Source organism: Lissotriton helveticus, chromosome 1_2 (genome assembly GCF_964261635.1).
Source record: "Lissotriton helveticus chromosome 1_2, aLisHel1.1, whole genome shotgun sequence".
Classification (NCBI taxonomy): domain Eukaryota; kingdom Metazoa; phylum Chordata; class Amphibia; order Caudata; family Salamandridae; genus Lissotriton; species Lissotriton helveticus.
Window position 1 is genome coordinate 254,306,157 of NC_136058.1, and position 13,155 is coordinate 254,319,311.

Consider the following 13,155-nt stretch of genomic DNA (forward strand, 5'->3'; position numbering starts at 1 on the left):
TGAGAGGCCCCAAGAGGCAAACAGCGTAAGAAAATCGGGGCTACAAATGCAGCAAGAAGTGTAGCCTATGTGGCAACTGGGGCATGATATAGAGAGCTGTAGGATTCTACTAATATCAACGTGAATTAAAGCTGTGGTCTCAGATATCAGTTGGATTTAAAGTAGGGTATTCCCAACCAGGTTGGAGTTAACCAATTTTGTCAGTAGCCGACTGGGTTGATCTCCTTCATTAAGAATTTTAGCTCAATATAACGCGAAGTCATTACATCAGAGGGTTTGCAGACAATCTAAACAATTGAACCGAGCCGTATGCAACTCGCCATCGGGAGAGGATAAAAAGACTTGCCCCAGCTTGAGTATGGTAGTGTCTAGAGCTGCTGTTCCCTGAAGAGTGTTTGCTGGATGCCCACTGTTGTTTTCATGCATAAGCTCCTAGGGACTACTTTGAAAGTTTCCCACTCCATCATTGAAGAGGAGGCAGTCCCACACTTTTCTTGAAACAATATGTCTATATGATCGACAACCATTTGATGAAAGATTAAATCTTCCAACATGGGGACCTGAAGTCTCTAAGTAGTCTCTAATTAATTACCCCAAGTAATAGCAGACTTTAATGGGTTATGCTCAGATAGAGTTCTTGGTTAGTAAAAGACAGAAGGGACCAGGGTGTATAGGGATTGGTTGTGAAAAAAAGTGATCGAGGTGAGAATACATCCAGTGTACGGGAGAGTAGAAAGAATATTTAAGGCGAGTTTGATGGCGGAGGCACCAATTGTTACATGTGTCCGATTGTATTAATTATTGTTGAAGATGCATTGTGTTAATCCGCGCTGAAAAGTGCAATAGAAGAGGAGTGGACCTATCTATATTAGGGTTTCTCAAACAGTTAAAGTCGCCGGCTACGATCTAGTGGGTAACAGACCAATAATTAAGTAGTGTAGAGAGGCGAGCCCAAAAGGCCAACTGGCCAGTGCGAGGAGCTTAAATAACCCCCAGATGTAAGGGCCATCCATCTAGTTGGACCATCACCAGCACAAACCGGCCATCTGTTTCTGTGGTCACATCATCTATCTGGAAAGGAAGACCCGCCATGATCCAGAGTGCAATGCCACCAGCATAGCCCGAGAAGCCTGTACCATAGTTCTGGTCCCACTACTTTGATTGTAACTTGGAGACCTTCTTGGCTGTCAAGTGTGTCTTGTAGAAAAGTTGAATTTGCCATTGAACCAGTGCTGCAAGGATCTTACAGCGCTTATACATAGAATTCGTACCCCTGACATTCCAAGAAATTAGGTTATATGTGGCAGCCAAAGGGAGTGATGATGTGGTAGGGTATAGGGAGCCAAATGAGTGTCATGTGATTGAGGATCAGTAGTATTTAACATCAGAGTGTGGAGCATAGGAGGCAGTGCGGCGTGCCTGAATAGCATATATAAGCAATGTATGCGTAACCATACAACAAATATACAGATCCCCAACCTATCTGTCTAAAAGGAAAAACACCCTACACTCCCTCCAACAAGGAAAACAAAAATCGTAACATAATAGTAACTATTCAGTTGCACAAGCTAAAACAGTTCAAGGAACAGAAGGGGTGTGGCTGTCTCAGAAGAGCCCAGCCTTGTAGATGAGCAGGATTTACTGCAGGAGCGGTTTTCGGGTATAGCAATTAAACATACTGCAGTTCTTGGGAGCACGGCTTAAAGGAGCAATAGCATGGAAGAATAAAGAGAAGAGCACTGAGTAACAAATAATCAACCCACAGGCTGCTGTAATAAAGGGCAATTGCTACCCACCTTAGAAATTGACTTTCAATTGGCAACAATCATGAGCACAGAAGCTGCAGCCCACAGGTCTGGAAAGTCAAATTATATCCTCAACTGATTGTGCTGTAAACATCCAAAGTGAGATAGTCAGGGCTGGGTTCCTCTGATTGTAGTTTGTGCATGGTTGGAAGCATTGGTGTCAGAACACAGTAGCAGCGGCGTTGCTGAAAGATCTTTTAGAGATGCCGCCACTGCCTCTCCCTCCAGTTTTGGGCACGGCAACATATCTTCCTGACAGAAGCCAAGATTTGGAAAGCCCTGGAAGCTGAGATCTGGAGTTTCACCGGTGACAGAAGAGCATACTTAAGGCCCAAATCACAGAGTTTCATTTTTACATGGGTAAGGATGGCCATTAACGCTGGACTGTCAGAGTCTATGAAGAACATCACTTTGGCATTATCTCTTACTTTCATGCTCCTCCTTCGGGCGGCCTCTAATATGGCATCATGATCCCTCTAATTTAGGAACTGAGCTGTTCTGGGCAGAACCCCGGGGCAAGGCATGCTGTGCTAAGACGTTTGCCCACTCTATTACAAAATGAAGAAAAGCGGATTCGGTCAATGTCCGTTGCCAGCCAAGTCTCCGTAAATGTTTTGCAGTTAGTTCCCTCAGTGTGTTTGGGTAGCCCTAATATACGAATATTGTTGCGGCGCGATCACTCTTCAGCATCTTGAAGTCTTTTTCTGGCTATATGTAACAGTTCCATGACCAGCTGCATCTGCCTAGAGAGGGTCTGTGCGCAAGGTCAGACTTCCGTAATTACTGTATTGTTGCTATTCATTTTTTATAGACTGGTCATGTAAAAAAGTGAATTCACAAGAGAGGGAATCCAATTTACTTCAAATGCTGTGCAGGATTGAGTTATCGATACCAGAATCGTATCCCACCAATCCGTACAAGGGTTCGGTCCTAACTACAGTGCCAGCCCTTGAGGAGAACCAGGGTTCGGTTTAATGTGACTGCCCTGGCTGGATCAAAGCCTGACTTGCCCAAGATAGCCCCCTGATCGGAAGGCCAATATAGAGGCATGAGCAGCCTTACAGCTGGTGTGGGCCTCAGCAGCTACAGATCTATGGGTGATTGTCGGTTAGGAAGAGAGGCTGTTGGAGAGTAGAGTGGTGGTGACCCGCAGGTGGGGGAGCCTCTTGTATTGAGGCAGTCGTGGGCCCCTAACAAGGACAATTGGCGATCAGGTGGTGGGAAGGAGAAGCATGGAAAGATACACTCCTCCCTGCTGTCCCATTCACTCAGCCGGACCAACGGGAGGGCCCCGGTGCAGCGTGTCCAACCAGTGGAGACCCAGTAGGCTTCCCAGTCTCGTCAAATTAGAGGCAAACAGTTCCCGTATCAATGCAGAATGGGAGGGCCACAAGGCTAAAGAGACTGGCACTGCCCCTGATGCCTGAGATGAGGGTTGGTCTCTTTTGTGCTCCCTCCATGCGGAGGGGGGAATCACAAGGACCAGCAGAGCCCTGCAGCAGAGTGGTGGATTGGTGAGCCCAGCCCTGGCAACTAGTGCTGCAGCTGTCCCCTAGCAGTCAAGGTCACAGGTGTCCCTTCGTATCCCTGATGCTCGGTGGGGGCAGAGATGACCGAGGTGTGGCAACTGCCTGTGGCCCCTGGGATAGGAGTATTGGCAGGCCCACCCAGTCTATCCCCGAACAGAAACGAGCAGCCTGCCCCGCCAAGCAATCAGAGGTGGCCGTGGCAGGTCTAGAAGTCCAAGGGCCTGGGCGCAGACAAGTGGAGGATGAAGAATTTGACCAGAACGGAGAGGGGCTGACTCCACTCCACTGGGCCCTGCAGGAGCCCCGATCTGGCTCAGCATCCACCGAGGCAGCAGACGGTAGGCCGCGGACCTAACTGCGTTAGAGTGTTGATGGAGCTGCTGGTCTCCAGTGATCGCCCAGTCTGGCTGTAATCCCAGGGTGCAGTGGCAATGATATACCCAGCTGCTCTGTGGATATATGGTCAGGGTGGCCTGGGATCCTGGAGCTTCTCTCTAGTGTGGCCGCCTTTTACAGCAGTAAGGCCACACCCCCTAAAATAAGCACTTATCTGTACCTCACATTTCCTCTGCATACCAGGTTTGCCTATTACCCTGCTACAGCCACTCTGATGCACCTGTAGCTCTCGTTCAGTTGCAGGTGCTCCACTCATTCTGCACTTTCCATTCATTCTATTATTTTAGTGGTTTTGCAGCTCTAGTTCTGTTGCAGCTGCACCTCTCACTCTGCCATACATACAGCTTTTAGTCTGATGCACACACTTCTTATCAGTTGCGCTCACATCTATTCTACAGCACCTTCATTTCTTCTGCTTACTATCTTGCCTTTCTCTTTCACTTTTCATTATATTGCCCCTCATATTTTCCTGCATTTATCTGCTCACACACGTTGACTCATTCTTGCATTCACCCACTAGCTAATCCACACAAGCAAACACATGACCTCAGCCATCAAAGAAGCACTTTCATTAAAAGAGCCAAAACTATAGTTTAGCATTGGTTTTGATGTAGTGCCACCCATTGAAGGGAACAAATATATTGAACTTACATGTTGGTGTTATATTGGCAATTTAATGATTGCTTGAAAGAAAAGAGGTATTTCTTTGAAATGTTACTTTCTGAATGGTTTATGTCCTACCTCCTTGTCCTGCAGAGTTTCTCAAAGAGGTCCAATGTCTGGGTGTAGTTGGATACAAGGACAACTTTATCATTACTGCTGCTTCTGGTAAGTGCCAGAATGTAATCCAAAACCAACATCTTCCCTGAAAGCAGAAAGGAACCCAAAATGAACAATAAGCAGCTTTGGGCTGTAAACATTTCTTAACGGATACATTACACTGTGAAGGAATACTACTGGGGTTCCAAAAGGGATGAATTATTTGCGGACAGTGATCCAAATCAATAACTGAATCTCTTAAAAAGCTGAAACATTTGGTAAAACACTAAATGCAATGGTGTTGAACGCTACTTTCCTGTGGCAGTCACATTTGAAGAGGTTCTATGAACATGTTTTAGGAAACAATACTTTGACATGCTGCCTAAACCCTTTTGCACTGTTCATCCATAAATTGATGGCCATATATTGGTAATTCCTTATCCAGAAGGGCCAGCAGTGAACATGCGCACATCTTGTAACAACTTTGCATACAAAATAGGTGAGCCAATGATTGACTTTCAACAACCCTGCGAGACACTAATAAGTCATAAGTGGACAGTAGATCACAAGCAATTCTTCAAATGTTCGCAGAATGTACCGATATCCTTCAGATATAAACAATATTTACAATTTGAATAAGCAGTCATTTTTGCACCTACATAGAAATATGCATAAATAAGGAGTTTTATACAGATACATGTTGGGGAAAGTTTGGCAAGCACCAAATACCAGTTCTTACTAAAGGTCTGCCCATTTCTAGTATTAAAATCAAGTGACAGTAAAATCTAACAATACTTGTTGACAACATACAAGAGGATGGCTGGCCTGGTGTGCTGGAATTAGGAATCACATATGATCCAAAAATGCAATGCACAGGAATGATGAATAGCAATGTAATACGTTCTACATTAAACCTACAAAAAGAGGACAACATTAGTCATGGTCAGTTAAAATAGTAAAGTCTCTCTCCTGCCCTGTGGGAATGTGAAAGAATATCAGATCTTCACTTGACTGGTATGAATATCTTTCCTAATCAAAAGATCATCAAGCTCTGACTTTTAATGAGGAGCCAACTAAAGATCAACAACAGAATTTTATTTTAACATATTTGATCAGGACCAGAGATTGACTAGATTCCATGCTGCTGAACAATTAGCTACCAAACACGGTGATTCACTGGTTGCATATTTTGTATATTAGTTACATTTGAGCTACATTTCCAGAGCACATCTATTATGGAGTCACGTGTTTTGTCTTCTGCATCTGGAGACCGAAAAAAACTGTGTTTCTTGAGATTTTAAGCATCTGACTGGAAGGCTCAGGGTGCATTGTAAAAGTGCTTTGTTTTTCTGATGCATTCCTTTTACAAAAACAAGGATGCCTTTCTCCAGGGTTAGCATTAACTAAATCCCTTATCTCTGTAGTAAGGAGTTTGCACACTGCACAATCCAGTATAATGCTATGCTAACACAACTACTTACTTTTTTCATCTTAATTGTTCAACCACAACCCATGAAGATAAAGAAAGTAAACTTCAAATGACATCCTTCCGGATAAATATTTCATATACAAAATTCCTATGTCTAGGAGTTCCTTCACTCAATTTCCTGTGACACCGCAAGCAGGAATATTCAAACAACTTGACATATGGCAGACAAAACACATAAAATAACAAATCATAAAGGAACAAAAATGGTTGTCTAATGACCATAAGATTGGAAACCAAGGCTGGGAGGCGGAGTCTGGCCCTAACCAAGATGGGCGGCTCACGTTAGTTCTCCCAGGCCACCCGTTGCCTAACTGTGGTTAACAGATGGTCCCAAGCGCTGCATTGATCGAAATCCCAGGGCATGCAGTCTGAAGGAGTCCGGCATTGGTGGATGGCCTCAGAGTATCTCCTGACAGCATAAGCTCTGCCCCACCACCCATGCCCTCTACGTCCTCCGGAACACCTTGGGCTTACATCAACATCCTTGCCAGCACTTTGCCACTGCATCGATGTGCAATGGCTCTTCCATGTCGGGGGCGGCCTGTCAGATGACACGTATCCTACCTCGGAATACCCACCGAGATGGCAGTTTAGTTACATCGACCCAGGGCCGGCCTTGCTGAACGAGGCCCGTAGTTCAGTCGGCCTATACCAATGTTCTTTTCACGACATGGTAGGACTGGGTTTACACGCTTCTACTCAGCCTTTCCGTGGGGTCTGGAGGGACTGGGGAATAACCCATGCTTGTAGCCAGCCTGTGCATCCTCACGCAAGAACCTTAATGATTGGGGCATTTTTCATCGCCATCTGAGTAGATTATTCTTAATGGACCGAGCTATTAACCACGGATTTCCCTACTTTTAACCCTAAGGGCTCACCCGAGTGGCGCTTTCAGGTCTCCTCTCTCTGTGGTTGGCACACAGACATTCTAGTTGGGTCTTCACATGGTTGCCTGGGACTGTAAGAGAGTTTTGGGCGATTATTGCTGTTAGTACTTCTGCGCTAAGAGGGCTCCAATCGACCTTGCAAACTGCCCATATAAGGCCTCACCTATTCAGGATAACAGTCCAACGATCGGAACCAACCTCTTTCCCTTCTGCCTAGGACCTACTGTTCTAGATGTCAAAGGGTAAATCAACCCGCCAGCTCCAATTTACTGACATGTTGGTACGGCTAAACATTCTACACCAGCCAGGGCCAACGTTACCTTAGAGACTATCTTGAGGGAACTGTTGGACATCAAGCCTACCATGGACTGGAACACAGATAACCAAGGCTACTGAACTTAAATCTATTTGGGCCAACCTTTCCAGGAGGAGGGCTGGGATGATCACTTGCCTGTATAAAGTAGCATCTGTTGCCTAGAGTTCGGTTTGTTACTTTATTGGGATACTATTTATTGTTTTACCAGAGTACTGTTTCTCCCACTTTCTATCATGATAGCACTAATTGTACCCACTCCCCATACCACTTCACATAAAGCACTTTACTCTCTCACGCATTAACGGTCAAGGACGACACCCGGAATTAGTGGCCCTCCCTCATATCAGGACCGTCTACTTCTGGTCTGATGACTTCCCCTGTGCTCCAAAACATATTTATCGTCTCTATCAATAGCCAAGATCTCCCTCATTACATCAATAGTCAGAAGACACTTAAATACCTTGCATCAAAAGCCCCTGACAGATTTCTGCTGCAGCAAACGCACTAATCAACCTTAGAATCCAGCAAATTAAAGGAAGACTGGGTAGGGAAGGTTGCAAGCAGCAGCCTCCTCTCCACTTCGGATATTGGCTCTGCTCCCTCAGGCACTTCCTCCTCTCCCAAGAGGTGTGGGGTTGCTATCCTATTTCACAAATCTGCTCCACACACCATCTTAAAAACATGAACAGACCAGTTAGGTCGCCATGTCTTTGTAAAGTTCAAAACACTAAATCAGGTCCTGATAAGGGGTTCTGTCTATGCCAAGATAGGGTGTCTTTCTCTCATCTATATCAAGACTCCTGACAGAATCTGGCAACACCAGGGTCATTATGGGAGGTGAATGAAACTTGGTGCTAGATCTCCTTCTCAACACATTTGGACTCCTAGATAGATCTAATGCCAGAGATAGAGCAGTACTACAGGACGTTATACAGGGACCATAACCTACATGACCCGTTTTGCTTAACATACCCCTGCCATAGGGAATACACTTTTCTCTTGTGTGTACATTGCCACTTATCCGAGAATAGACTTCTCCCCTGTGACCCATTCTTCACTAGCCTTCCTCTGTACATGTGTGATAGAAGCCAGATCATGTCCCACTAGTTCTTGAACTAGACCAAGAACAAATCCCCACCTCAAAACCCTGGACACCAAACCTCTCCCACTTTTGGAGTGGAGAACTGAGGATAAACATAATCTTATGACACACTTATATCAATATTAGCAAGACAATGCAGCCTACAACACCTCTTCTCAGGTTCTCTGGACTGTAGGGAAGGGTACCCTACCCTCGTGTGGACCTCGGCACTCCGGAAACATGAAGCCTGAGCCCAATTAGAGATGGAGATTCGTACTCTCACCGAGCGTTTTAGACATTATCCAACACCAGATCTTCTGCGTCACATGGAACAGGTGAAAGATGACCCGAATACATACTACACAACGCAGGCCGATTATGTCCTCCTCACCCTCAAATGCGTAATTATGCAAGGGCAGAAAAAGCAGGCAGACTTCTGGCTGCACAATTACGCCATCGAGAAGCTGGTTCAGCTATCCTGAAGTCCAATACGGGACTTCTCTAAAAGGCTGGTAACCCACCCAGTAGAGATGGTCAACACTTTTGCTAACTTTTTGGGCACTCTCTACAACCTTACCAAAAACAGGCTTTTTTCTAAGACCTTTTCCTGTCCATATCATCCGAAGTAGGCAGAAAACTCCTTGAGGGGGAGATAACTGAAGCCGAGAACTCAATGGCCAATATGCTCGTATCCAACAACAACGCCCTGGGAAAAGATGGTTTCCTGGCTGAATATTTTAAGATTCACTGAGCATTAATGGTACCCCTTCTCCACAAGCAGCTTATGGTACTTGAACCTACTAATGACTAGCGAAAAGAATTAAAAAAAGGTAGTCATTAGTCTCATTTTGAAACCAGACAAGGGCCCCCGCAAGTTGAGCGAACTATCGTCAGATGTCACTTATCAACACAGACATCAAAATACTTGGCAACCAGGCTACAGTGGGTCATCACAAGCTTGATACATAGGTAGGGTTTGTGCCAGGCTACTCCTCCCGCAACCATATGCACCTCTTGGCAAACATTTGGCTTGTGCGGTATGAACCTGACAAAACACTTATACTCTCTGTAGATGAGGAAAAAGCCATCGACTGTGTCGAATGGGGTTACTTATTCCGCACTACAAATAGAACAGGAATAGGTCCCCTCCTTCCTACAAATGTTTCAGTGGCACTTCAATACCCTTGTTGCGCAAATTGACTGTGGAGCCCATGTCTCGCAGTCAATTCAGAGATAACTGGGGATGAGACCATTGCCCCCTATTTCCCAGACTATTCCTATGTTTGAATGGGCAGGCAGAATACCCTGACTTAATCCTGCAAGGCTACAACTACACTGTAGGAAGCGGACTCTGTATATACTATACCTAAAAGGAGGTATACCCTGCACAGAGTCCAGCGATTCCCCAAAGGTATAGCAGAGGATAAAGTAGAGAATACCAATTTAGTGGAATCTGGGCTGAGCCGTTAGGCTTCTCGGAGGGTAGTGTGAATGCATTTGTTGTACATACCCGTACAAGACAGAGACACCCACTAAATGACTAACTCAAGGCAAATGTCCATATAAAAAAAATATTACTTCAGTATCTTTTTTTCCAATTACAGTTGGCAAAGATTGGTATACGCCTTCAATGTACTTAACAAGTGCATGTAATACTTTTCAAGGTCAAAGAGATACTTTGGATTATTCTTAGAACCAACACTTCATGCAATACACAGAAAACCAATCCAATCATACGGGAGGAAAAGCAGGTAAGTAATTTCAGGCAAATACTTGACTTACAGGTTCAGTCTTCGGACGGTTTGACCAACACTGTGCAAGAGTTGGACTAAGGTAGGTACTGCACCACCACCAGCAGCACTGGGGCGGCCGGGTGCAGAGGTCACTGGGCCATATGATAGCCTATCGAAGATGAGGGTACCTAGAAGAGGTCCCGGTTGCAAGTAAGTACCCATGGATCAGAGACACAGGCCCTGGGGGTGGAGGTCAACACTACAGGGTCCACCAAGTAGCACCAAAGCTGCACCACTAGTGGCACAGGGGTGGCCAGGTGCAGGGTGCAAAGGAGCTGTTGGGTGCTCTGTAGAAAGCAACGCAGATCCTCGGTTGGAGACAAAGGCTGAATGCTCTGTTCGGAAGGCTGGTTGAAGGAATCCAATGACTGGAGAGGTGAGTTGAGATTCTGAAACACTGTCGGGGTGTTTTCAGGCATCTGGTTTCTCTCATCGGATCCGGTCGGGGGGAACCCTTCAGGTTGAGACTGCAGGCGACGTGGGGGAGTTCAGGAGAGGTCGTCCAATGCTGGGTCCTAGAGAAGGATCGCCAGGGAGAAGTCACGGAGTCAGTGGGCCACCTGGACTCCGGCTATGGGCGACGGTGCAGAGTGGTACGGGGTCACAGATCTGCCTGGATCCGGATTCCTGGCATTAGTTTCTTTCTGGACAAATCCGGTGTCCGCTGGAGAAAAGAATCTTTGTTGAAGATAGCAAAGGGCCACGGGGTTCTTGGAGGTTGCTGGCTGCGGGCCACGCCGGGTTCTTGGAGCAGGGTCGCTGAGGAGGAGGAGACAGGTCGTAGGGTTGGGGCCAAGTCAATTGTCAGTCCTTCCTTATAGGTCATCGAATCTGAGCAACGAGGTTCAGGGGAGCCCTTACATAATAAAATTAAGGGCGTTACTGAGGTCAGGGGCAGTAGCCCACCCTCTGGGTGACCCCTCTCTTTTGGGAGAGGGGCACATCCCTTTTCCTTTTGGGCCTAATTCTCCAAACAAAGATGGAGAATTTTCAAGAGATTGGTTCACCTCAGCTCCTGGCGACACTAGGGGTATGCCAGGCCAAGGTGGACCCTCCTACTGCTTACTAATTTTCCCGCCTGTTCTGCCACCACAAGGTGGGGCCAGGACAGGGGGGGGCATCTCCACTAGTTGGAGCTGCCCACATCAGCACAACACAAGAAGCACCTCCACCCAGAGCAGGCTTTATTTCTGACCTCCGAGAGCACAAAGGCTCTCACCCCATGAGGTCAGAAACCTGTCTGGTGATGGGTGGCTGGCTGAGACCAGTCAGCCAATACACTAGAAGTTGGTCGTTTTTCAGGGTGCATTTTATAATAGATCTATCACTGACATCAGTGTGGGTTTATTATGCTGAGAAGTCTGATACCAAAATTAAGTCTTCAATACAGCCATCATGGAGCTGTGGAGTTGACAACTGCAAGCCCATGTAACTTAAAATGGCTTCACTGCACTTACAGTGTCCAACAATGGACTTAGACCCTGTAGGAGCATGCTGTTCATGCAGCTTAACCCTCACCTGCGGTAAGGCTGTAAGGCCTGTCAGAGGGGTGACTTTACTATGCGACAGGCAGTGGTGGGTAGGCATGGCACCCAGGAAGGTGTGCATTGTCGACTCTTAGTTTAGTCACACCACAACATGTAGCTGCAATGGCCGTGTGTATGTGTTTCGTGTGAGGCCCCTTAGGGTGGCAAAATACATCCTACAGTCTTAAGGAACCCTCTCTGATCACAAGGCCCTTAGTACCACTGTTACCTAATACAAGTAAATTATATGTGGCCCGGCTTGGGGTCGTTGTGTGCCATCGTAGCACAAAGTATAGGTCAGGCGACGGGAGGCAAGATGGCGTCCGCGTGAGCGGACCTCTCCTGCTGGACCCTGTGTGGAGAGCCTTTGTATGGAGAGGAGAATCGACCTCTATGCAGTTGCTGTTTTCTAAAATTTTAAAGTATCCTGGCCCGGTTTTGTCCGGTGTTTCCTTGTTCCGTCACACCCTTGGTATAGCCCCGGAGCGTTTGTTTCCATCGGGACGCCGATGCTGGATCTCCTGCTGTTGCTGTCTTCGGCCGCGGGGCGGGTGTGGAGCCGGCGCGTCGGGTGGGTGTCACTTCTAAAAGGCATACGGCGCACCTGGGAGCCGCTGCATAATTTTGTTGGGAAGTTTAGATTGCTGCCTACAATGCTGCTGAGAGGTTCCCGCGGTCAGGAGGAGGGAGGTGCAGAGACGGCAGAAAGCTCTGTAGTGGCTCCACAGGTGAGAGGAAAAAATGCTCAGAATAGTAATTCAGTCTCAAACAAACCGGTGGAGTCTGTTTCTGCAGTGACAAGAGTAAAGGGTAATCAGGGCGAGAAAAAAATACCTGCTCTTTTCTCTGCTATTAAAGACAAAGATAAAAGGAAAGATAAAACAGTCAAACCTGCAACGGAGGGTGGAGAGACTGTAACTAGTGATGAGGGGGCGCCCTCAAAGCTAGTGCTGTGACTATGGGTGATTTAGCTAATGATGCCAACACAGCTAATACAGCTACGGATAATATGGCTAATATGATCATTTGGATTTGCCTTTGACTTCTGCAACTAATGTCTTGGAAGGTGGCCAGAGCGACAAAGCTAGGGATCGTGCGGGATGCGCTCTAGGTGCTGACAGAAACTTGGCGGTGGCTGGTGAAAGGATTATTCACAGTCGTCCCGCAGGGGAGGTTCAAGGGCAAGTCGCGCAAGGCCCTGAAGCAGACTCAGGCGATTTTGTTTCCCTCTCGGAGCAATCTATGTCGTACTGTGAGGATTTGGCAATGCAATATTCAGCTCAGCTTACTATGGCGGATGGTAGTGACCATAGCAGTTTGCTTCTGGAAGAATCGGAAGAGCAAGAGGATGGACACCCCAAAATCGTGAGGAAATTAGATCTACATGCTACCAAAGACTCTGACAAAATCTTTGGTTCAGGGGGTCTAGGGGTAGCGGAGGGGGAGGAAATCTCTTTATCAATGATTTACGATCTTTTATGTCTCATCGGGACGAGACTCGAGAGGAGAGCCAAAGAGTCCAAAATTCTTGCCGCAAAACTACAGAATTCAGTTAGACGGTTGGTTAAATGGCA

At 46.6% G+C, this 13,155-nt stretch overlaps 1 protein-coding gene across 2 annotated transcripts in view; it reads right to left on the reverse strand.

Annotated features, from left to right (window-relative positions):
* The window catches only part of RAD54L (RAD54 like), a 159,766-nt gene that overhangs the window by 20,619 nt on the left and 125,992 nt on the right, over positions 1-13,155 (reverse strand). For both annotated transcript variants that reach the window (XM_078671697.1, XM_078671698.1), the window contains one exon: positions 4,472-4,595. In XM_078671697.1, the coding sequence (XP_078527823.1) occupies positions 4,472-4,595 (124 nt within the window). The remainder of the gene's footprint in view (positions 1-4,471; positions 4,596-13,155) is intronic.